The 24,565-nt window shown below is 40.2% G+C and overlaps 1 protein-coding gene across 3 annotated transcripts in view; it reads left to right on the top strand.

Annotated features, from left to right (window-relative positions):
- Apoo (apolipoprotein O) overlaps window positions 1-15,900 on the top strand; it is a 74,466-nt gene extending 58,566 nt beyond the window's left edge. For all 3 annotated transcript variants that reach the window (XM_017795500.2, XM_008822710.2, XM_029558451.1), the window contains 2 exons: window positions 10,230-10,300; window positions 15,640-15,900. In XM_017795500.2, the coding sequence (XP_017650989.1) occupies window positions 10,230-10,265 (36 nt within the window). In that variant the 3' untranslated portion in view covers window positions 10,266-10,300; window positions 15,640-15,900. The remainder of the gene's footprint in view (window positions 1-10,229; window positions 10,301-15,639) is intronic.
- The last annotated feature ends 8,665 nt before the right edge of the window (window positions 15,901-24,565 follow it).

Here is a 24,565-nt window from a genome sequence, read left to right as displayed (position 1 = left end):
GAGAAGCATCTTTGCTCTGGAAATTGTTATTGAATATGTTAATGCTGTAATGAAATGCTTCTAATCATGTGGTTATTAAATAATTAAAAAAAATTTCATTGTATATGTTGATCATGTATTGTGTTATGTAGATTTATTTTTATGTATGTGAATATTTTGCCTGCGTGTATGTAAGTGCACTGTGTGCATGCAGTGCTCACAGAGGTCAGACAGAGGGCGTTGGATTCCCCCAGGAACTGGAGTTACGGATAGTTGTCAGCCAACATATGGCTACTGGAAACCCAGTCTGGTACCCTGCAAGATCAGCCAGTATTCTTAACCACTGAGCCATCTCTAGGGACACTTCATAAAGGGAAACTTAGTTTTTGACTTGTTTAGAAGTTTTTCAAGTCAAGTGTAATTACCAGTATCAATTAAGTGTCTTCTAATTCAGAATTTTTGTATTGTAATGATATAGCAGTTGTACTATGTGTTTTGGTTTTATACAGTCATAGAAATTTAAGGACGTTATGTTTCAAACAGGGACCTGAAATCTTAAATGTAGTAAAGCACGTGCCTTGTAAGCATGAGGAACTGAGTTTAATCCTCAGAGCTCACATAAAAAAGGTAGGCATTGAGGCTGGAGCGATGATTTGGTGGTTAAGAGCACTTACTGCTCTTGCAGGAGACCCAGGTTTGGTTTCCAACACCCACATAGGGTGCCTTACAACCACCATTAACTCCATAACTCCAGTTCTAGGGGATTGGTCTCCCTCTTCTTGCCTTCGTAGGAACCTGCACTCACATGCACATACCCCCCACAGGCACACATACATACACATAATTTAAAATAATATGCATGAATCTTTTATAAAAAGCTACATGTACTAGTACTCTTAAACATATAAAAAAATAACAAGCCTTTAAAAAAGGTAGATGTCATGGTGTGTCTTTATAAACCCAGCAGTGGGGAGGTGGAGACAGTGGATCCCTGGATCTCACTAGCCAGCTGATCTCGCCTAATCGGTGAGCTCCAGGCCAATGAGGGTCCCTGTTTACAAAAAAGGGACACATAGCACCTGAGATTGTCCTCTGACCCCCACATATACACACATACATGAGCACATGCACTTGCACCTACATACACATATACAAATCTTTTTAAATTATTTTTGTTTTTTGTTTTTGAGGCAAGGTTTCCCTATGTAGTCCTGGTTAGCCTGGGCCTGTTGGCCTGGAACTCACTATGTAGACCAAGCTGGCCTTAAATTCACAGAGATCCTCCTGCCTCTGCCTCCTGAGAACCAAAGGTATGTGCCACCATACCCAGCTATATACACATATCTCCAATGGTATAAATGATGTCCAGGTTTCGTTTTGTTTTGTTTTGCTTTGCTTTGTTTTGTTTGAAACAGTCTTTCTGTAGCAGGGCCTGGCATCTCAAACTCAACATCTCCTACCTGGGCCTCTGGAGGACTGGGATAACAGGTGTCTGCTACCCTGTCCAGCAGTGGCTCATTTCTTAGTCGTATTATTTCCCATGTGACTATAATACTCTCGAGTACCCAAAAGAAGTCTGTGGCATTTTGCTACTCTGACATGTCTCTTTTCTCTTAAGAATTGATTCTAAATGCTTGCATTTTGTGTTCTACTAGTTATTAGGATAAGGACATCTTTCATTCTGCCATTATCATTGGCCACCTAAAGAACATGAATTTGCTTCAGCTAGAGTGAACTGTCTATAATGTGAAGAGAGGTGTATCCAGAAATGCTATCATCACAGCATGCTTTGTGTGTCTTTTATCTATAAAATAATATATAACATGTATGCATCTTCCAATCCAACAAAAACCACACATATGTGAACCTTTAAAAATAGGAAATTACCAAGCCCCCCACTTGTTTCCCCAGAGAGAACCAGTATCTGAAGTGTGGTTTCATTGCCCTGTTTTTTTCTAAATATTTTATTTTATTATTATTTTTTTTTATTTTATGTGTATGAGTATATTGCCTGCATGTATGTGAGTGCACCTGTGTCATGTAATGCCGCAGAGGTCAGAAGAGAGCTTCACATTCCCCTGGAACTGGAGTTAAGGACAGTTTGTAGCTGCCATGTGGGTGCTGGGAGTCGAACCCAGGTCCTCTGCAAGAGCAGTCAGTGCTCTTAACTGCTCAGCCATCTCTCCAGCCCCAGCCCTGTTTTCCTTTAAAGCTTTATTTTGGTTTAACCGTGCTTGTATATATTCTAAAACACTGTGGTTGATCTTGCCTGGGGTTTGTTGTTGTTGTTTGTTTATTTGTTTTAGCCAGAGTCTTCCTAGCCCAGACTGGTGTTGAACTCACCTAGAGCTGAGGATGACTTTGGACTCTTGATCCTCCTTCCTCAGCCTTCAGAGTGCTAGGTTATAGGTATGTGCTGCCACACCCAGTTCAGCTTGCCTGATTTTTTTCCTTTATAATATAGATAAGTAGATCAAATATAAAGGTATATATGTATACACTTTATCTCAGTGGGGTCTTATTATTTTGCAACTTGTTCTTTTTAATATTATGATTATATTAGGATTATAGCCTGGCATGTTAGTGCATGCCTTTAATCCCAGCACTCAGGAGACAGAGGCAGGTGGATATCTGCGAGTTCAAGGCCAGCCTGGTCTACATAGTAAGTTCCAGGTCAGCTAGGGCTACATGTGAGACCCTGTCTAAAAAAATATGATAATAAGCTATGTGTGGCTTATTTTATAGATTATTATTCTGTGTGTGAAAATGTTTGTTGGTGGCTAATTGGATGGTTTTCAGTGTAACACTATAACACATGAAGCTATGAGAAGTTTTCTACCTGTTTCTCAGTCTGTGGGGATTTTTCTAAGTCACCATCCCCGTCTCATAGGGACATGGACATGTCCTATAAGGACATCTGTTCTTCTTCAGATTTTCTATTTGATACCAAGTGGTTGTTTCCATTTTTGCCAGTCTGGTAACTTTAAAATAGTTTTCATTTAAGTGGTGTGTGTGCATCTGTCTTTCTGTCTCTCTGTCTCTGTATTTCCCAACTTCTGTTTTAGAAGAATTTCAAAACTACAGTACAGTTGCAAAAACAGCACTGTCAGCTCAAATCACTGATTAGCATCTTCTATGTTGCCTTGCATATCTTTTAATACATGCATTTTTTCCCCACACATATGTGTATATTCTTTTACGGAACCATTCAGAAATTGTAGAGTACATTTTTTTCTAGAGTGCATTCTTTTCATTTTCCATGATGTATAATTTATATGTACTTCCAAAGAATGTGGAGAATCAGTTATGAATAGCAATGATAGCACTGTCATCCTCAGGGAAGATATTTGTTTATATTAATATTATCTAATATATAACCCATATTCACATTTCTCTTGTTTCACCCGTCATGTGTTCTCTGTAAACAACTTCTAATTTTTTTTTGGTCTTTTTGAGACAAGGTCTCCCTATAGCCTGAGCTGTCTGGAAACTCACTATGTAGACCAGGCTGGCCTTGAACTCACAGAGATCCGCCTGCCTCTGCCTCCCAAGTGCTGGGACTACAGGCGTGCGCCGCCACGCCTAGCTAATTTTTTTTAATAGATAAATGAATTATTAATTTTTTGGTTTTTGTTTTTTTGAGAGAGTCTCCCTATAACCCCAGCTGACCTGGAACTCACTATGTAGACCAGGTTAGCCTTGATCTCACAGAGATCCTCCTGCTTCTGCCTCCCACGTGAGTTCTAGGGTTAAAGGTGTGCATTACCATGGCCCAGCTCTAAGTGAATTATTAAACAGCAAACCTAGGATGAAAAAGCAAATCTAGGATGAAAAAGAAAGAGAACTAACCAGATCCCTACTTACAGACCTCTCCACCCCTCCAAAAATAACTGCTATGTTGACTTTCTTTTTTTTTTTTTTTTGGTCTTTTTTGAGACAGGGTCTCCCAGTAGCCCCAACTGGCCTGGAATTCACTATGTAGACCAGGCTGGCCTTGAACTCACAGAGATCCTCCTGCCTCTGCCTCCTGAGTGCTGGGATTAAAGGTGAGCACCACCACGCCTGGCATATCTTGACTTTTTAATTTATTATTTTTATTTTATGTGTATGAGTGTATCGCCTGCATGTATGTGAGTGCATCCGTGTTGTGCAATGCTACGGAGGTCAGAAGAGGGCTTTGGATTCCCCTGGAACTGGAGTTAAGGACGATTCATAGCTGCCATGTGGGTGATGGGAATCAAACCCAGGTCCTCTGCAAGAGTAGTGAGTGCTCTTAACTGCTGAGCCATCTCTCTAGCCCCATTGACTTTTATTGTAATAGTTTTCTTGGTGGTTTTTGTTGTTACTTGCTTGTTTTTGAGACAGGATATCACTATGCAACCAAGACTGGCTCCAAACCTATGGGGAACCTCCTACTTCTGCCTCCTGAGAGCTGGGATTACAGGCCTGAGCTACCATGCCCTGCTGCCTTTCTTGCTTTACTTTATGGCTTTATCACCTAAGTATGCATCATTACTTTGGAGTTCTGTGACTTTTAATTAACTCCTTTTTATTAAGTTTCTTAGTATACAGGCCTCTTTCTCATCCTTTTATTTTCCTGGTTTATAAAAAATTGTGTGCATGTGTGTGGGCATGTTCCCAAAGAGGCCTGAGATGTCAGATCCCCTGGAGTTGGAATTATAGGTGGTTGTAAGCCACCTAGCACAGGTGCCTTGGAACTGACCTCTGCGTCCTCTGCAAGAGCAGTACACACTCTCAACTTCTCTCCAGTCCTTTTTGCTGTCATTTTTATTTGTTAAAGAACCTTCTCTCCAGTCCTTTTTGCTGTCATTTTTATTTGTTAAAGAACCCGACATTCTTGGCCAATGGAGGTTCTAGTAGTGTGGGTTTTGCTCATTGTTGTACTGTGCAGTTACCATGTTCTCTGTAGTTCCTACACATGGGCGAGCTGGTTCAGTGGTTGCTTGTACTGCTTCATATTTGATCCTTTGGTAAGACCTGTGTAGGCTCATAAGTCTGGTTTGTTTTATTTTTGTGAGGAGTATCTTTCTACATAGTCCAGGCTGACCTTGAACTTCGGGCATTCCTTCTGCCTCATCTTGCTGGAATTACATGTGTGCACCACCACACCCAGCTCCACAAATGGCTCTTTTGGTGTTGTCTTATAATTAGCTAAACACAACAGAGTCTCCCAAGTAATGTCATTTTTTTCATTTTTCAGTAGGTTTTTAAAATCTGTAGACATTACTTTCAAAATATTATAGAATGACTGCTAAAGGCCAATAATAGTTAATTAGTTAAAGGTCAAGAAAACACACACAAAAACACAAACCTCTTCACAAGATGAAAACTGAGCAGAATTTCTAAAGCTGAGCTTTTGATAGTTGAATTCAGGCTTTTGCTAGCTCGGCAGGAGGCAGCAGCCACCACCTTGAGTAAACACTGTGTGCTTTCTCTTCCTCCATTCCAGATTTCTCAACTCTACTCTTGGGTTTAGCTGAAAGCAAGTTATGCAATCTTAAAACATTTGCCTTTGAAACGAGCCAGTCATAGAAGGGCAAATACTGCACGATTCCACTTACAGGAGAGCTCTGCAGCAGCCGAGCTCCTAGAAGCAAAGACTAGAGTGCTGCCTGCCAGGGGTTGGAGGAGGGGGAAATGGGGACTTGCTAATTGATGGGTAGAAAGTTTCAGTCCAACAAGGTGAAGAAATTCTGATGGTCTTTTGTACAACTTTGTGCTGTTAGGTGACAGTATCGTATTAGACACTTCAAAATCTATTAAGAGCAGAGAGTGTTGCTCAGTGGTAGATCGTGTGTCTAGTGTATAAGAGGCCAACACAGCAAAACAAGTATCTATGAAGATAGTAGGACTATGTTTACTGTTCTTACCACTATAAAATTAAAAAGAAAATAAGGGCATGATAGATTTTTCCATAAAGCTAAAGTTGTTCTGAATGTGTGCCTTTTCTATCACCTAAGATTTTAGAAATAGAAGATACTGGGCATTTATTTTTCTATTTTTTAAAATCATTACTTAGGAAATTAAAAAGCCAGAAATCCTGTGCATGTAGGTGGGGAGCTCATCTCTTCCTGAGAAAAGTATATCTTTTTGGTACCAGAAAAGATTGGCTGGCATTCTTTTGGCCCTGGCGGATAAGAGGACAGGCTTGAACAGAAGTACCTGGCTCCTACTCCACCCCTGCCTCATTTTAGATTTGAAACCTTGGGAAGTCACTCTGGTGCTCTAGGGATGGTGCCTTGTGGAGCTCTTTGGGGGATTAAATGAGTTTATCCCTGTGCAGAACACGTATAATGGATGCCCTCTAACAGGATAGTCGCCAAGCTCCACTCTGGCAACTGCACAGTTTTTTGCCCACCAACAAAGTTAGAAAATCTACTGATAGAAAGTGGAATCACAGGGCTTTTATCCCCATATATTCAAAAGTCCTTATATCATTAGTTTCCTATTGCCTCTGAAATAAATAAATACTTGGGCTGAAAGTAGTGCAGATTTATTATCTTTGCACAGTAGGTCAGAAGTCCAATACTAAATCAAGATGTCAGCAGGGTTGCATTCCTCTCTGGAGGCTCTAGAACAGAATTTCCTGCTATTTAGGTTGTTGACAGACTTTAATTCCATGCTGTTGTAAACCAAGGTCTGCTTTGCTGCCTGGAAGCTGAGGCTGAGCCAGCTTCTGGAGACCTTGATTGGCAACCCCCTTCTTCCTTCATGTCCAAAGCCAACAATACAGGCTGTCTTTTTCAAGTCTCCTCTCTCTGACCCCTTTGTTTTGCCTCCTTCTATTAACTCCTCAAATTCAACCAGGCCCATCCACATAATCCAAGTTAAGGCTAATGCCTTCTTCATCAGAAGGTACCACAGCCTCAGGTTCTGGAATTGGAACACAGACATCTTTGGAGGCAGTATTCAGTTTATCACATTGCAGTGTAGTAGAATTTTATTGGGATCTTTAAAGGTGGTTTATCCTTACCTATTTATTCATTTATTTCATACTTTTGTATTTATTTGTTACATAGCATAAAATAATGGGTTCTGAGCTAGAGAGATGGCTCATTGGTTAAGAGTACTTGCTGCTGTTGTAGAGGACCAACATTCAGTTCCCAGCACCCACATTGGATGGCCCACAACCACCTGTAGCTCCAGTTCCAGGGGATCCAGCTTCCTCTTCTGGCCTCTGTGGATGCCACATGCATATACTGCACATACAGACAAATAGGCACACACACATATACATAAAGAAAACAATTTTTTTTGTCTTCTTTTGAGACAGGGTCTCCTTGTAGCCCCAGCTGTCCTGGAACTCACTATGTAGACCAGGCTGGCCTCGAACTCACAAAGATCCGCCTGCCTCTGCCTCCCAAGTGCTAGAATTAAAGGTGTGCACCACCACACCCGGCTAAGAAAATAATTTTTAATAGGTTCCATTTTGGGACTTGGAGAGATGGCTCAGTGGTTAAAAGCACTGGCTTCTCTTGCAGAGGACCCAGATTCAATTCCTAGCACCCACATGGCAGCTAACAACCATCTATATCTCCAGTTCCAGGGGATCTGACATCTTCTGGCCTTGTTTGGCATTGCATGCAGGTGGTACACTTACATACATGCAGGTGAAATAGTCATACACATAAAGCAGAAACGAATTAATAAATAAATAGAAAGCTTCCAAATTTAGCATCTTAGTTTTTGAGGTTGAGATATGGTCAGGAATATTTGGTAGGATATCTAAAAATATCTGTAGATGTACTTAAGTTGAGATCTAAATATATTTAACTGGGTAGGGAGTACATTTTTTTCATGGCAGACCTAGCAGTTAGTCATGATTATCTTCTATATCTTCATAAGCTTCTCTTTTATTTATTTATTTATTTATTTACTTATTTATTTATTTTATTTTATTTATTTTTTGAGACAGGGTCTTCCTGTAGCCCCAGCTTGCCTAGAACTTGACATGTAGCTCAGGCTGGCCTTGATCTCACAGAGATCCACCTGCCTCTGCATTCTGAGTGCTGGAATTAAAGGCATCACTATGGCCATTTTTTTATGTCTTTAAAAAAATTTATTTTTATTGTTTTATGTGTATGAGTGTACTGCCTGCATGTGTGTAAGTGCACCCATATCGTGTAATGCCTGTGGAAGTCAGAAGAAGGCATCAGATCCCCTGGAACTGGAGTTATGGTTGGTTGTTAGCCACTATATGGGTGCTGGGAATCGAACCTGGGTCCTTCGCAAGAACAGTCAGTGCTCTTACCTGTTGAGCCATCTCTCCAGTCCTAAATTTTTATGTCTTAATGAATCACATATCCAAACCAAACCTTGTTTTTTTTCTTTTTGTTTTTGAGATAAGGACTCTTGTGTAGACCAGACTGGCTCACAGTCTTCTGCCTCTACCTCCCGAGTGCTGGAATTATAAGCATGTGCCACCATGTCTGGTCCCAAACTTAAAAAAAAGAATCTCTAAATTGTACACTACTCAATTTGTTTATTCAACAAATATTTTAATGTTGTCTGGTATGAGGTTCTAGGGACAGTGTGTGCTCATGAAAATTCTAGGTTAATGAAGGAACTAGTACAAATTAGGAAGAAGATGAGTGCAGTGAAGGTGAACAAAAGGTTGTAATAGAGCCTAAGTTGAAGCGCAAGGTACAAAGAAAATCTTGAGAAAATGATTAACTGTATTTAGCCAGGCAGAAATTGGGGTTGACCATTATAGGTCGAGGGGTACATTTCTGCAAAACTCATATCTCAGGAAGCAGCTTTGGAAGTCTGGATAACAGCAGAAAGGCTCCTGGGACTGTGATGAGGCATGTGTGTTCATGTGTGTGTGTAAGTGTAGACTGGGGTGGGAAGTGGTTCTGGAGCAGGTCGGGGCAGCAGCACTAGATTTGGGTCCTGTAGAGCTCCATCAAGCAGGCATCTGTATTTTATTATTTTTATCTTTTTGAGACAGGGTCTCCCTGTAGCTCCAGCTGGTCTGGAACTTGCTATGTAGACCAGGTTGGCCTCAATCTCACAGAGATCCTCCTGCCTCTGCCTTCCAAGTGCTGGGACTAAAGGTGTGTGCCACCACACCTGCCAGACCTCTGTATTTTATGTTGATCTGCCAAGCAGTGTATATTGTCTTGTTCCCCAGAACTCCATCACAGAGTGATATAGTATGTACATAGAGGGTGTGCACATAATTTGTTATCCAAGCTAGGATACTGTAGAGAATGAGAGGGGACAATATTCATTATGCTTGTGTAGCAGGCATAAAACAGAACGTAGAGACCAGCTCTCAGCCACGCTAGCAGGCCCTAAAATTACCTAAAAGCCATACTGTTCAATGACAGGGTTAGTCACATGTTTTTGCTCTCTCTTCCCCTGTTCAACCATGAGTGCCACTGAGAGAGGGCCACCGGGAGCCTCTGTACCAAGTCTAGTCCACAAAAGCACAGCCCCACAGCCTGTCTAGCTGTGACCTAGAGCTGTTCACACTGCCAGCTCAAGTTTTGATCTTTGATGTCAAGCAGGTATTATTAATAGGATTTTAGAATCTAAGCCTTAAAAACATACAAGAAAGGAAGGCACATGAAGTTTTCCCACTAGAAACTCCTACACCTCTTCTCAAGGATGACATGACCTAATTATATGTTCCCGGATGGTGGCCAGGCAGAATGGGTGTGGTCCAACTTAAACATCTTTCAGAGTGTGTCTGTTTGGTGAATTGGCCCCTATGGTGGATAATGCAGGAAGCCTTCCCACAGCTCTCAAGCCCTCTTTAAGAGTGACAGCAGCATGCGGTAGTGAAGTGAACTTCCAGGACATAAGAAATCTTTTCACTGTTGATTTGATTTGGTTTTTATGGAATCGACTGTTTGACTGAATTTATATAATAAGGATTAGGGGGGCTTTATTTACTACTCCTTGTGCTCAACTTCCTTTCTCTGCAGGGCCCTCAAGGAGCCCTTCTAATCTCTTCGGTTCACTGAGAAATGGGCCCCTCTGTATTGTAACCTGTTCAGTATCTGTGACTGCAAGCCCAGCTGAGAATCAGGGGTCACATTGTCCATTGTCTTTCTGGGCCTTTCTTTGACTCCCCACCTCAGCCCTTCAATAAAATGGCTTGACCACCCCCCAAGAAAATGATAATATCTAATGTCTGTATTTAGTCAAATACTGGACACAGTTTGACATGTTTCACTGTTTCTTTTAAAATTGCATTAAAGCTCTCAATTTTGTTTTGCAAGCCAGGAAATGTGAAGAATTCACCTGGAAATAAATAGAAAACTCCATGCTTTGCTCTGCCCATTTTAAACAGGTAAAGAATAAGAAAATTCCGGTTATTTTCAGCATTGTTAGTGCCAGCTGAAATGACTTGTCTTTAATTAATTTAATTTAATTAATTATAGCAGTTTCACTGTGATGTGGAAATGTAAGGGTCATTTTTTTTTTTCAGTCTTTAACTTCTGGGCTTAAGTGCCATGGCTTATTTGAATGTGCTTCTTCCCAAGAAGTACTTGGGTTTTTTTTTTTTTAAACAAACTTAGAACCAGATGGAGGTCAGAATCTTAGTGCAATTTCTTTTGGTGTTATGCTCAGTTCAGTATTTCTTTTCATCTGTTTGTTTAATATTTACTTATCACACACTTGCTAAGTACAAAACACTAATTATATTAACATTTTGTGAATATGTTAAATTGTATAATAGCTCTTGTGATTTCCTGATAATTAGAAGATTATATGGAGTTAAAAAAAATAACCTAGATATTCAGCTATGAGAAGATAGTTTAATTATGATATAGCCATAAAGAGGAGTATTATTCTGTTTCAGTAATACTTAATTGCATGGAGCATGTACACAATTTTTTGTGTTACTGGGGATTGAATCTAGGGCCTCACAGATGCTAGGCAAGTGCTCCCTCCGCCTGAGCTATATCCCCAGCCCTTACTTTCCTTTTTATTTTCAAGACACTTTGTCACTAAGTTACCTGGACTGGCCTCGAATTGGCCATCTTCTAGCCTTCTAGTCTTATAGGCCCAGTCACAATTATTAAATAGAGACAAAAGGTAGTTAAAAAAAAAGAAAGCTGCCTTCTTAGACCAAGAGATGTAATAAAAAATTTAAATGTCCATTTATACATTTTTCTTCTTTATAACTTTATTTTTTCACCCTTTCTTCTATGAATATGAGTTTTCTTTGTGGTACTGGGGATTGAACCTAAGGCGTCACACAAGGTAGGCAAGCATTCTACCACTGAGTTAAAACTCCAGCCCACATGATCAGAAAGTTTCTTAAAGAGTCATGCTATATTATTCTATATTACAACTTCTATTTAAGATTCACATCCCTGAGTTTAAGGTTTTCCTTTTGCAACTATCTCCATATTTTTAAAGAGCCAGAGATTCATATGCTGTGATTTGAGAGACCATGCGATACAACCCCCAGCCTCAAGCAGAGGGTTGCTCTGTGTGTCACCCCCTCTACACCTGCATTGATAGGAAACACGCCACAACGCAGCTGTCTTTGGACAGTTCTGATTTTTAGGAAGCTGTTGCTTATAGTAAGCAAAAGCTGTTTCCTTGTGGCCTCCTATATAGTGGTCCTTATCCTGCTTTACGGATCACAGACAGCAAATCCAGTTCCTCTTTCACATTTATAGTAACCCAAAGCCAGTAGTTCTCAGCCGTTATACAGACGATTTAATAACTGACCTTAGGATCTTGTTAAAAAGGAGAGGCCCAGGCTCCACCCCCAAATCAGCATTTCTGGGGATATGCCAGCAGAGGGGAGACTAGAGAGTGAGCTTCCAGAGAGCCACACATGTCCTCTAGAGACTTTACATTGGATATGGTTGTAGATGAAACAAAACACTGAGATATAACAAAAGAAGAGTAGGTAAATAGCCATATCACTAGTCCTTGTTTTGAGACAGGGTCTCTCCATGTAGCCCAAACGGAGCTTGAATTTTTGATCCTCCTGCCTTAGCCTCTTGAGCACTGAGGTTATAGGCTTGTGCAACCATGCTGGCCTTTCAATAATAACTGTATTACTAAACACTGGAAATAGTTGGTTTATTTGAGCTAAGATTCAAACAGCAAACAGTTTTCAGAGGTATTCTAGACCAGAGTTCAACTTACTATCTATATATAACCTTGATTTTTATATTCCTTATTTTTTTTTTTAGATTTTTATTAGACGTTTAGGTTTTGTTTTGGGTTTTTTTTTTTTTTTATGTGTGTGTGTGTATTGCCAGCGTGTAGGTAAGTGCACCCATGTCATGCAATGCCCACGGAGGTCAGAAGAGGCTGTTGGATCCTCTGGGACTAGAGTTACAGACAGTTGTTAGTGGCCATGTGGGTGCTGGGATTCGAACCCGGGTCTTCTGCAAGAACAACTAGTGTTCTTAACCACTGAGCCATCTCTCCAGCCCTGGACATTTAGTTTTTAATGGTGAAAATAGTGTGTCGGAAGGGGAGCGGTAGGTATATGGCTCAGCCAGTAAAGTGCTTACCATGCAAACTTGAGGACCTGAGTTCAGATTGCCAGCATCCACATAAAAAGTTGAGCTTAGTGCCATGCACCTGTAATCACAGCACTGGGAAGGTGGAGACAGGTGGATTCCTGGAGCTAGCTAGCCTGCCAGCTTAGCCAAATCAGTGAACTTCAGATTCAATGAGGGACCCTGTTTCAAAAATAAGATGGAAGGCTATAAAAGTGACTCAATGGTTAAAAGCACTGGTTGCTCTTAGAGAGGATCTGGTTTCAGTTCCCAACACTCACATGGCAACTAACAACTGACCATAACTCCAGATCCAGGGGATCTGACACATTTCTCTGGCCTCTGCAGGATTGCATGCATATGGTACATTTACATGCATGCAGGCAAAACACCCAAACACATAAAATATAAATAAATAAATAAATAAATAAGGCAGAGAATGATTGAGGAAGATAGCCAGTGTCAGCCTCTGGCCTCGATGTCATGCACACACAAGTGCATGTTCACATGCATACTATACACATGAACAAATACATACAGTATGCACAAATAAAATAAAAACAGTGAATGTTGGTTGTAGTTAATATGGGGGGGGCAAGGATGTAGCCTGTGGATGTAACACGTGATAGATAAGCAGTGTACCTCTGAGTATTCCCCAGCCCTAGATAAACATTTTAAAAGCTTGCCATATCTCTGTTCCTTTCCCAGAGATCATTTCTGTTCGTAGTTTGGTATATCATTTCAGACTTTTTAGTATGTGTATATATAAATATATGATATACATATTTGCATGCTTTTGATTTTTTGACAAAATGGAATCATATTCTTCATATTGTTCTGCAAGTACACAGAAAACTCCCTGAAGGCACATGAGCATAATTTTATTGTCATACCAGAAAAAACTAACAGTAATTCCTTAATACCATCTAATATCTAGTCAGTGCATAGATTTTCCTGTTTGTCTCAGTAATAACTTTGTTGTTGTTTTTTAAAAAAATGTTTTTATTTTTATGTGTATGAGTGTATTGTTTGCATGTATGTAAGTGCACCCTGTCATGCAATTCCCGTGGAGATCAGAAGAGGGTGTTGGATCCACTGGAACTGGAGTTACTGATGGTCCTGTCGGCCATGTGGGTGCTGGGAATTCAACCCTGGTCCTCTACAAGAGCAGCCAGTGTTCTTAACTGCTGAGCCATCTCACCAGCTCCAAATTACATTTATTTAGAGTGTATTTGTGTGTGTGCACGTGTGTGTGTGTGTGTGTGTGTGTGTGTGTGTGCATGTATGCTGTGTGGAGGTCAGAGGACAGCTTGCAGGAGTTGCTTGTCTCCTTCCACTGTGTGGGTCCCTGGAATTGAACTCAGGTCTTCAGGTTTGGTGGCAAGAGCCTTTACCCTTTGAGCCATATCATCAGTCCTTGTTACTTTGAGACAACTTACTATGTAACCTAGGCAGAGCTTGAACTTTTGATCCTCCTGCCTTAGCCTCCTGAGTGCTGAGGTTATAGGCTTGTGCAACCATGCTAGCCTTTCAATAATAACTGTATTACTAAACACTGGAAATAGTTGGCTTATTTAAAATAGGATTCAAACAGCATCTGTCTTTCACATTTGACTGATAGGTTTCTTAATTGTCTTTTAAACTGTAATGGTTTCTTGCCATTTATTTGTTGAAAAACTTGGCTTTTTTGTCCTGGATTTTCCATTTTCAAGTTGTGGCTAAATATATCCATTTAGTGAGTATCTCTTCATTTTTCTCTTGGTTCCTTTATTCTATTTCCCATATACCAATAGTTGGATCTGAAGGCTTGATCAGATTTAGAGTCTAGTTTTTGCTAAGAATCTTCCTAGACAGTGCTATGTTTAGCAGTTTTGAATGAATGAATGCAGTTGTTTCTTTTCCTTAATTTATTGTGTATATCTTTTTTCAGTACTTATGGACCACCTCACTCCTTTATTTACTATGGTCTACATAATCCTTGCTAATATAGGCTGTTTCCAGTGTTTAGTAATACAGTAAATCAATTAAATTCTTAGAGAAGACAAAAAAAAACCTGAGACACTATTAAACAATCCCGTCATTCGCATGTTTAAGAATTTTTGGTTTGGGGATGGGGCTGAAGAGATGACTCAGCAGTTCAGAGCACTGGCTGCTCTTGCAGAGGACCTGGGTTCGATTCCCAGCACTCACATGGTACTAGGAACTATCCTTAACTCTAGTTCAGGGGAATCTGACACCCTCTTCTGACCTCTGTGGCATTACACAACACAGGCGCACTCACATACATGCAGGCAATACACTGATACACATTAAAAAAAAAAAGAATTTTTGGTTTTACAAGGTTGGAGAGATGGCTCAGTGGTTAAGAGCACCAGCTGCTCTTGCAGAGAATCCGGGCCTACATGGCAGCTAACTCCAGTTACACGACATGGGGGCACCCACCTCTGTGCAGGCATAACACTCATACACATAAAAAAATAATAATAAATAATTAAAAAAATTTTTTGGTTTTATATTAGAAGATCAGTGAGTAGTCAGTCACTGGCTTTTCACATACTGGGCTGAGGATATAGCTCAGTGGTTAGAGTGCTTGCTTAGCATGTGCAGGGCCCTGGTTCAGTCCCCAGCACCACAAAAAATAAAAGATTTATAAACCTCTAATTGCTAAGTATACCTATTGCATATGAAGGAAAAGACAATTTGGAGAAGACTCAGTTTGGCTTTGGCGTGTGTTTGAGTTTATATTCCTGGAAAGAACGATAGAATGAGGACACCCAGCTGAGTGAGGATGATTGCACTCTCCTCAAGCACACACAGGGAAATGTGGTTTGGTCTTGAGATGTGCATGGTATATGTTGTGCATGAAGGCATGTGCTTCAGATTATTCGTGCATCTGCCTGTCTGTCTATACTCAGTACTCAGCCAGTTGGACATCTGAATGTAGTATTGATGGAACACAGCCTGAATTTGAGTTTACCTATCCACAAGATGAGGCTAGTTACAGGGTTCTCTGGGTCATGCTTCTTATGGTCGTGAAATGATAAGTATGTTATATGGTTCCTTTATTTAAATCTAAATCATTTTCAAAATGCAGAATTATAGCCATTTTTATTTTTCTAGACACAGTTTACTTATATTTTTCTTTTCTTTCTTTTAGTTGTAGGTAAACATCGGAAATGCCAGACACTAAATCAGTATTTCTACAGACAAATGGCAAAGAAGTCAGTATTGGATATAGTAAACTGGCTTTCTTCTTCAACAAAAACTGCACTAGGGCCTTTTTGCTATCTTGGGTGATGCCATACTACAAGCTAACTAATCTAAAAATTCTTTCACGTGGAAATAATGTACAAGCCTTAGAACTATTGGTTCTTATATCACTATTTATGTACATAATTAAAATCCGAATTCAAACAAAGCTGGCCTGCTTTCTTTTTAAAAAATTTTTATTATTTTTATTTTATGTGTATGAGTGTATTGCCTACATGTGTGTATGTAAGTGCACCTGTGTCATGCAATGTCCACAGAGGTCAGAAGAGGGCATTGGATTCCCCTGGAACTGCAGTTGTTAGCTGCTATGTGGGTGGTGGGAATCAAACACGTGTCCTCTGCAAGAACAGCCAGTGTTCTTAAACGCTGAGCCCCAGCCCCCCTCCCCCCGGCCTGCTTTCTTTACAACTATGAGTAACCGGTTAAGTAAGCATCTCTAGCATTCATGTGTATCGCTTATGTGCACACATGGTTAGTGTAAGAGGAACATTTCTGTGTGTGTGTGTGTGTGTGTGCCAAAGGCAATGTTTACACTTTAGCACCAGCTGGCAGTCTGAAAACTGACCTTTACCACCCAGAAGTGAGGAGAGGAGGGGAAGAGATAATGCTTCAGAACCAAGGGCAAGGAACCAAACTCAAAGAGTTTGCCTGCATTAATTAGAAGCTGGACAAGAATAACAATGACCTTTGTTGCAGTTACCTCCCAGTTTGAACAGATCCTCCAGTTTCTGAATGCCAGTGAGCAATGCATAATGAAGCAGTGTGCATCTCCTGCCAGGGGATGAATTTGGATGTGGCTGTGTGTACTGGCTCCCCGTCTGTGGGGCTTGTTTCTCTTTTGTGGCTCCTTAATGATCAGCTCATGGACTCTGGATTCCCAGGGTTAGTGAGACCAGCAGGAGCCTCTCTGAACTTGTCAGCCAGCCAGGAATGATGGCAGGGGCACAGCATGTATAAATGAATTTAGAATTTCTAAATTTCAATCAGATTGGGAAACAGTAAGACTTTGTATCCTTGTATCATCAGTTTAATTCCTAATTGTTGACCTTCTAGAATCAGTAGCAGCTGGAAAGATAGCAACACACAAATAGACATGTGCATATTAATTTTGAATACTTCGACTAGAGCCAAAGTGGCAGGAACCAGGCTGGTGTTGCTACCTGATTAATGAGCTGAAGCAAATTGGGTCCTAAGAGACTTCCCCTAGCATCCCAGAAGCCTTTTCTTTTATGCTGAAGTAGTTTTGTGTTACTGGACCAACCATCTGCATATATTCAAGCTGTACCGAAATCATAAGTACGCTATTGTTGTTTAGGCTTTCTCTATTTGGCTTGTCTTACTGTGTCCCTTCTACAAAATAGGGATTCCATGAGTTTCTTCACTGAGATTGCTTGATTGACACCTCTGTGCTTTGAAGATTATTAATAGGTATCTGAGTACATCCTAACTATAAGGCACTACTTCCCATTGTTAACTTTTTAGTCACTATCGAAAGCTGCTTTAAAATTCAACTTGTCCATGGGGTGATAGGATTGGCTATCCCAGAGCTGTCTCCTAGTAGTGTATGATCTATGTTTCATACAGCAGAGACGGTTACCACTCAATCAGGATCCATCAGTTACCTTTGAACTATTTTTGATTATGGATAGTGACCCAAAGATCTTTTCATGGTTCTTTCCATTCAGTGCTGCCTTCTTTTAATACCTAATGCTTTTTTTCATACCTTCATTGAATCCTAACCTACTGGGAATATAAAATATGTATATTTGAGCATTAGGGATTGTAGCTAATGCTAGAGCACATGCTTAGCATGCATGAGGCCCTGGGTTCAATTCCAAGCAACACTAAAACATAATAACTTACATCTCTTTAGCTCTATTTTCTCCCTTGGCTTATTCTTGATCTGATTTGTGCTGTTTTTTTCTTTTTTCAGTCCCAATATCCTATGCCCTATTTACTTTGTGTATGTGTGTGTGTGTGTGTGTGTGTGTGTGTGCGTGCGCATGCCTGTATGTGCACACACCATTGGGCATTGAATTCAGGACCTTGCACATACTAGGCAAGCACTCTCCTACTGAGCTACACTCAACTCCACTTTTATACTTAGTTTTCCATCTTTGTTTTTAAGTGAGTGTGAGTGCTTTGCCTGCATGCATGTACATACACCCATGCCATGCAATACTAGAGGAGGCCAGAAGAGGGAGTTGGGTCCTCTGGAACTGGAGTAAAGGATGATTTTTAGTCACAGTGTAGGTGTTGGGAATCAAAACCGGGTCTTCTGCAATAGCATCCAGTGGTCTTAACTGCTGAGCCATCTCTCCATCCCGTTTCCCATATTTTTGTGATCATTTCTAATTGTGATAAAACATTGACTCTCCATCTACTTTATCTGCAACTTGGTCAACATAGCTCTAGTTCAATAATTTTAGGGAATTTGGAAGAAATGGTCTACACCTTACAGTGTGACTTGAGCTCCCCTTAGGAAATAAATGTGTCATTTGTTCCATGGTAACAGATTCCTGAGAAAAATTGTTTTATCAAAAATCAAGATTTAGGGACTGGAGAGATAGTTCAACAGCTAAGAGTACATACTGTTCTTGCAGAGGACTCAAGTTCAGTTCCTAGCAACCATATTGGGTGTCTCACAATGGCCTATAACTTCAGTTCCAGGGGATCTGTCCCCCTCTTCTGACTTCCATGGGCACCTGCACTTATGTGCCAGGCACACACATATACACATACACATATTTTAAAAAACAAGATTTCAAAGCAATTGCTTAAGTAGGAAGAAGAGACTAAGGACACTAAAGACTGTCAGGTGTGGTGGTGCATGCCTTTAATCCCAGCACTCAGGAGGCAGAGGCAGGTGGATCTCTTTGTGAGTTTGAGACCAGCCAAGTCTATATAGCAAGTCCCAGACCAGTCAGGGGTAAATAGTGAAACCTGGTCTCAAAAAAAAGGGGGGGGGGGTTGGAGAGATGGTTCAGCATTCAGCAGTTGAGAGCACTGGCTACTTTTGCAGAAGACGTGGGTGTGGCTCCCGGTACCCACAGTGGTAGAGTGTCCAGTGCCCTCTTCTGGCCTCCAAAGGCATTGTATGCACATGATACACTTACATGTATGCAGGCAAAATACTTACATAAAAATAAATAAGGTAGTATTAATTTCTAAGCAATGGCTTTATTACATTTACTTATTTGTGTGTGTTGGGGTAGGGGGTGAGTATGCCACAGCAATTATGTGGAGGGCAGAGGGCAACTTTCAGGAGTTCTCTCCCACCATGAGGGGCCTGGGGATGGGACTCAGGTCATCAGGCTTGGCAACAAGCACCTTTACCCACTGAATTATCTGGTCACCCTATTAATTTATTTGAGTGTAAAAATATAATTCAGAATCCTTGAATTCAGAGAAAAAGGTAGAATTGTGTTGTCATAGTCCTGTTTACTGAATCCACTTTGCATTCATCCTTTGGGAAAATGTTAATATTTCAAGATATAAATATTTAATCACTCAGGCTGGTGAGATAACTCAGCTAGTAAAGATAGTTGCCACCAAGCCTGACGATTTGATTTTGATTTCTGGGACCCACATGATAGAAGGAGAGAACCTACTCTTGCAAGTTGTCCTCTGACCTCCACACAAATACCCTGACACTTGCATGTCCCTGCTAGCAAACAAACAAACGTAACTTTAAGAAAACTAAAATAGCCAGGTGTGGTGGTGCACACACCTTTAGTCCCAGTACTTGGGAGGCAGAGGCAGGAGATCTCTGTGAGTTCAAGGCCAACTTGTTCTACATAGTGAGTTCCAGGACAGCTGGGGCTTCAAAAAAAGAAAGAAAGAAAAAAGTCTGACGCCCTCTTCTGGCCTCGAAGGGCACTCATGCACGTGGTACACTTACATATATGCAGGCAAAACACTCATACATATTAAGTAAAAATAAATTTTAAAACACTAAAATGTCTTTTAAAGCTAATGTAATAAAAACGTTCAAAGAAAGCCAGGTGTGGTGGTGCATGCCTTTAGTCCCAGCACTTAGGAGGCAGAAGCAGGTGGACCTCCGTGAGATTGAGGTCAGCGTGGTCTACATAGTAATTTCCAGGCCAGCTGGGGCTACAGGGAGACCCTGTCTCAAAAAAAAAACAACCCCAAAACATTTAAAGAATAATATTCTTTGAGAACAGCAGTGTTCTTGCCTATTGCATAAAATGATTGGCACATAATATGAAGGTTTTCACATTTTAATTAAATATCTACTTCAGAAGCCATTTAGGGGGGGCAGCATACGTATGGGACGAGACTCATCCAAACCTTAATTTTCATGAAAGGTAAATATTTAACAATGGTTTTGCTCACCACTGGCTGAAATAAACTTGCTTAGGGTTTTGGTTTTAATCCTGCAAACCTCCTGTCTGATATTTTATCTCCCTCTGTTCAAGTTCCAAGTCAGTAATTAGCCAGCACATAGTGCTAAAGGTACAAAGTAGGTCAAACTCCAGATGTGACCAAAGGTCAGGCTTATTTATGTTTATTAAAATGATAGCCCTGGATATTTCTGTGTGGAACAGAAATATTTGAAATAGGAGAAGTTTGGTGTGTTTTTGTAAATTTTTTTAAAGATTTTTTTAAAAAAAATTATCATTTTTATTTTATGTGTATGCGTGTATTGCCTGCATGTAGGTAAGTACACCCATGTCGTGCAATGTTCGTAGAGGTCAGAAGAAGCTGTTGGATCCCCTGGGACAGTTGTTAGCTGCCATGTGGGTGTTGGGATTCGAACCTGGGTCCTCTGCAAGAACAACCAGTGTTCTTAACTGCTGAACCATCTCTCCAGCCCCATGTTTTTGTAAATTTTTTATTGAATTTTTGTGTATTTTATACAGAATATCTTAATCATCTTTATACCCCCTTCCCAATTGGCACCCTCCTATGCTCCCCCCCACACTGGAATTCATGCATTCTGTCATTTGTGTTAAGGCCTATCGAGTCAGGTTAGTGTCCCCAGTCGTCCTTCAGTGCAAGTTCATTCACTGAGGTCTAGTCAGCCTATCTAGAGTCCCTCCCTTTAAGGATATCAGCTCTTCCTCACCTAGCAGTAGAGAAGTTTGTTTTCACCAGCACGTTTTCAACATCTTGTTCACATCTTGTTCACTTACCACTGTTAAGTCACTTACATGTCACTTTTAAGGGCCTTCATCTTCTCTGCAAACTACAGAACTTTGTGCTGGACTGTGGGAGGGAAAAGAATAACCAAGGAAGTGACTGCTCCCTGCCCATCCTGACCTGTGACTTAGCCTGAATGGAGAGCCATGTGGCCCCTGGGAAAACTCTGCTGGGAAGAATGCCTTGTGAGACTCCTTCAGTGCTACCTTGTTTAAGGTCAGGCAGGAGAAAAAGCAAAAGACAAAGAGAAAAATACAGGATTCAAAGATGTCTTTTGAATGCTTATATGATGCAATGCTGAGGTTTTTTTTTTTTAGGAGTGACTCCACATTCCTATACAGTCAGCAAAATGATCTTAAATGCTTTGTTCACCACAGAGAAAATAATCAGCTTTAAATATCAGCCATCTAATTTACCTTTCTTATCTCTTCTAACTTAGGAGAAAATGGCCTCTGGGTAATAGTGATGTCTGAATACCTCCATTACTGTCTATTGAATCCCCAGGAAGACAAGAGAAAAGGGATTTTAAAGCACATGAGGGTCAGATGATGTTAGCAAATCTATCAACCAGTACTGAGTTATAATTAGATAGCAGGAAATCCTACTGTGAAATTGTATAACAGAGCAGCTGGATAATAATTATATGCTATATATTAAATTTATTAATTTCATTTATTTATCTTATTTATTTATTTGGGTTTTTTTTATTGAGACAGGGTCTCCCTGTAGGCCCAGCTGACTTGGAACTCACTATGTAGACCAGGCTGGCCTTGATCTCACAGAAATTCTCAAATAATCAATTAAAAAGAAAATTGAAAAACAAACATATTTTTATCAAATTCACCACCCACATCCTCCTCTTCAACTCCTCCAATGTCCCCCCACTTTTCATTCCCAACTTCATGTACCCCTTTAAACCCACTGACTCCACTTAGTGCTTCCAGTATGAAAAAAAAACATATTCATGTATGAAATTCTCTAACAACAAAATTTAACACATAATACATTTTGAAAAAGAAAAGTCTAGAAGCAGTGTGAATATTTTCACCATAAAGTAATGCTAAATATTTTTAAAAGGAATGAGAAATGTTTGTAGATCTATGTTTACCCTGATTTATGTAATACATAATGTACACATACATCAAATCCTCACGTGGGTTTACAGTTTGGACGTAGGATCCCCTATAGGCCAATGTGTTTGAACACGTGGTTCCCAGCTGGTGGTGCAGTTTTAGGAGGTTGTGGAACCAAAGATGAGGTCTGACTGGCAGAAGTAAGTCACAGGAAGCAGGCCTGGAGGATTTTAGTCTGACCACAAAGCCCTACTTTGGGCCCAGACTCTTTGCTTCTGCATCTACTAAGATGTAACAACCCTTCTTAATTAAACTTCTGCCACCACGGATGAAGCCCCAGCTACCATATCTTCCCTGACATGATGGATTGTTCCCTCTGAACTATGATCCAAAATAGACTTCTCCTTTTTTATTATTATTTATTTAATAAACACATAACTAAAAGAAGCATTTCATTACAACTTCATTGACATATTCAATAACACTTTCCAGAGCTAAGATGCATCTCTTTCAAAACTGGATGTAAATTTTTAGGTTTACAGTTAAATTAATACAGTTATACAATATGGCACTCAGTGTAAACCTTATAAGACATAAAATTAAATGAGGATTTATCCTTTAAAAAGAGATCTCCATTTCCTTATTAAAATACACAGTTTCATACAGAAAAATTCATTTTTAATGAAATTGACACTAAGATGTTTGCACATGAGTTTCTAATCTCTATATATCTGATTATTAGTAGTCACAGTTGGTTACTTTCTGAGATCCGTGGCACCTGAGCATGGATATAAAGTCATTAGGTAGATTTCAATGGTAATGTTTTTCACATCTACTAATTAACATAAAACAAATTTTTATGCTTCTTCTTCAAATATAACTCATTTTTAAATTTTATTGGTTTTGTGTGTATTTCACACAGAACATCCCATACAATCTTATTCATCTATATACCCACATCCCAAGTGACATCCTCCCATGCCCCCCCCACTGGAGCTCATATACTCCGTCATCCTGTTACTGTCCACTGCATTGTCAGTGCCCCCAACCATTCCCCAGTGATTATCCCTTCGCCGAGTCTAGTCAGCCTATCTAGAGTTCCTTGTTTTAGGAAGATCAGCTCTTCCTTATCTAGCAGCAAGCTGTGGCCAATATTCCTTTAGATAAGATTGGCATCTGCTGTTCATTTTCCCAGTTCTATGCTGGGTTACTGTCTGGGAGTCTCTTGGGCCACCCTGGCCAACAACTCAAAGGAAGGTATCACTTGCCTGGCATTGTTTCTTGTTATGTAGCCTTTAGCTATACACATGGACTCTTAAAGATTATATTGATCCCTTTAATCTTTGGTTATACTTTCCTTTTGGGTGTTTAATACCATACAGTTGGCCCAGATGAACCAATTTATTTTACTCTTAAGGTCATTTGAGGATCTGTTCCTCAGGGGTCACATGGGCTTAGGAGGAACCTCTGGCTCCTTTCTTTTACCAGTTCCATCTATGTGGAGATGAGTAAAAGGTCCTGCTCAACCATGGATGGCTTCAGTTGGAAGCATGGAGGAAATGTTTCCCCTGTGTTGACCCTCCTCTTTTTAGACTGGACACTGGTTCAAGTCCATCTTGTGAGGTCTCCATGGCCTCCTTGGTCAAGAGGACAGGTGACTCACCACAGTTATAGGTCATTTGGAGAGATGCTCATAGTCCTGTGGAACTTAGTCGACCTTGGAGGGAAAGGAGCAAAAACTGTCCTTTAAGTCCCTCTGACAAAATTAGGATAGGCCTCAAAGTATGGCTGTCAAACATCCAAGAAGGTTAGTTCCACCAGACTGGTAGCTTTAATTACCATGTGCCATGTAGATAAAGTCTGGGCAAAGACCAACGGTTCTCAAGTAAACCTTTCCTAGACATATATTATGTTCCTTGAGCTAGTTGTATGTTTAATTTTTCAGTAGGTTGTTAGACTAATATGGTTCCCTCTGGTTTTTCTTAAAACTAGCTAGAAATTATTTATCTCTCACATTGTCTAACACTTCTGCCATGGTTTCCCCATTTAAAGTGTCCCCATTTTCCCCATTTCTCCCATTTCTCCCTATGGGCCCACATCTCTTGAGCACCTTCTTTCCCTTTATCCCCAAGGTTCCTTGTATAACCCTCCCTTTCCCTCCCATTAAAATAACCCCATTTTTATCCATATTGCCCTTATTAATGCCTGTTTCCTACTGTTCTCTTTCACATTCTTTCTTTTCCTTTATCTTTCTGGTTCCTTTTAATTATCATGGTTCTTGTAGTTATGCCTGGATATATACTCACTTATAAGGATTTGGTGCTAGGACCCATATATGAGGGAGAACATATGTCATTTTTTTGTTATTGAGTCTGTATTACTTCAATTAGTATAACAGATTCTAGTTCCACCCATTTACCTGAAAATTTTATGATTTCATCTTTCATTACTGCTGAGTAAAACTCCATCGTATAAATGAACCACATTTTTATTATCCACTCATCAATTGAGGGACACCTAGGTTGCTTCCATCTCTTAGCTATTGTGAAAAGAGCAGCAAGAAACATGGATGTACAA

This window comes from Nannospalax galili, unplaced genomic scaffold (assembly GCF_000622305.1).
Source record: "Nannospalax galili isolate Female #2095 unplaced genomic scaffold, S.galili_v1.0 scaffold7, whole genome shotgun sequence".
Taxonomy (NCBI): domain Eukaryota; kingdom Metazoa; phylum Chordata; class Mammalia; order Rodentia; family Spalacidae; genus Nannospalax; species Nannospalax galili.
The sequence above is the reverse complement of the archived record's forward strand: the minus strand, read 5'-3'. Positions and strand labels throughout refer to the sequence as shown.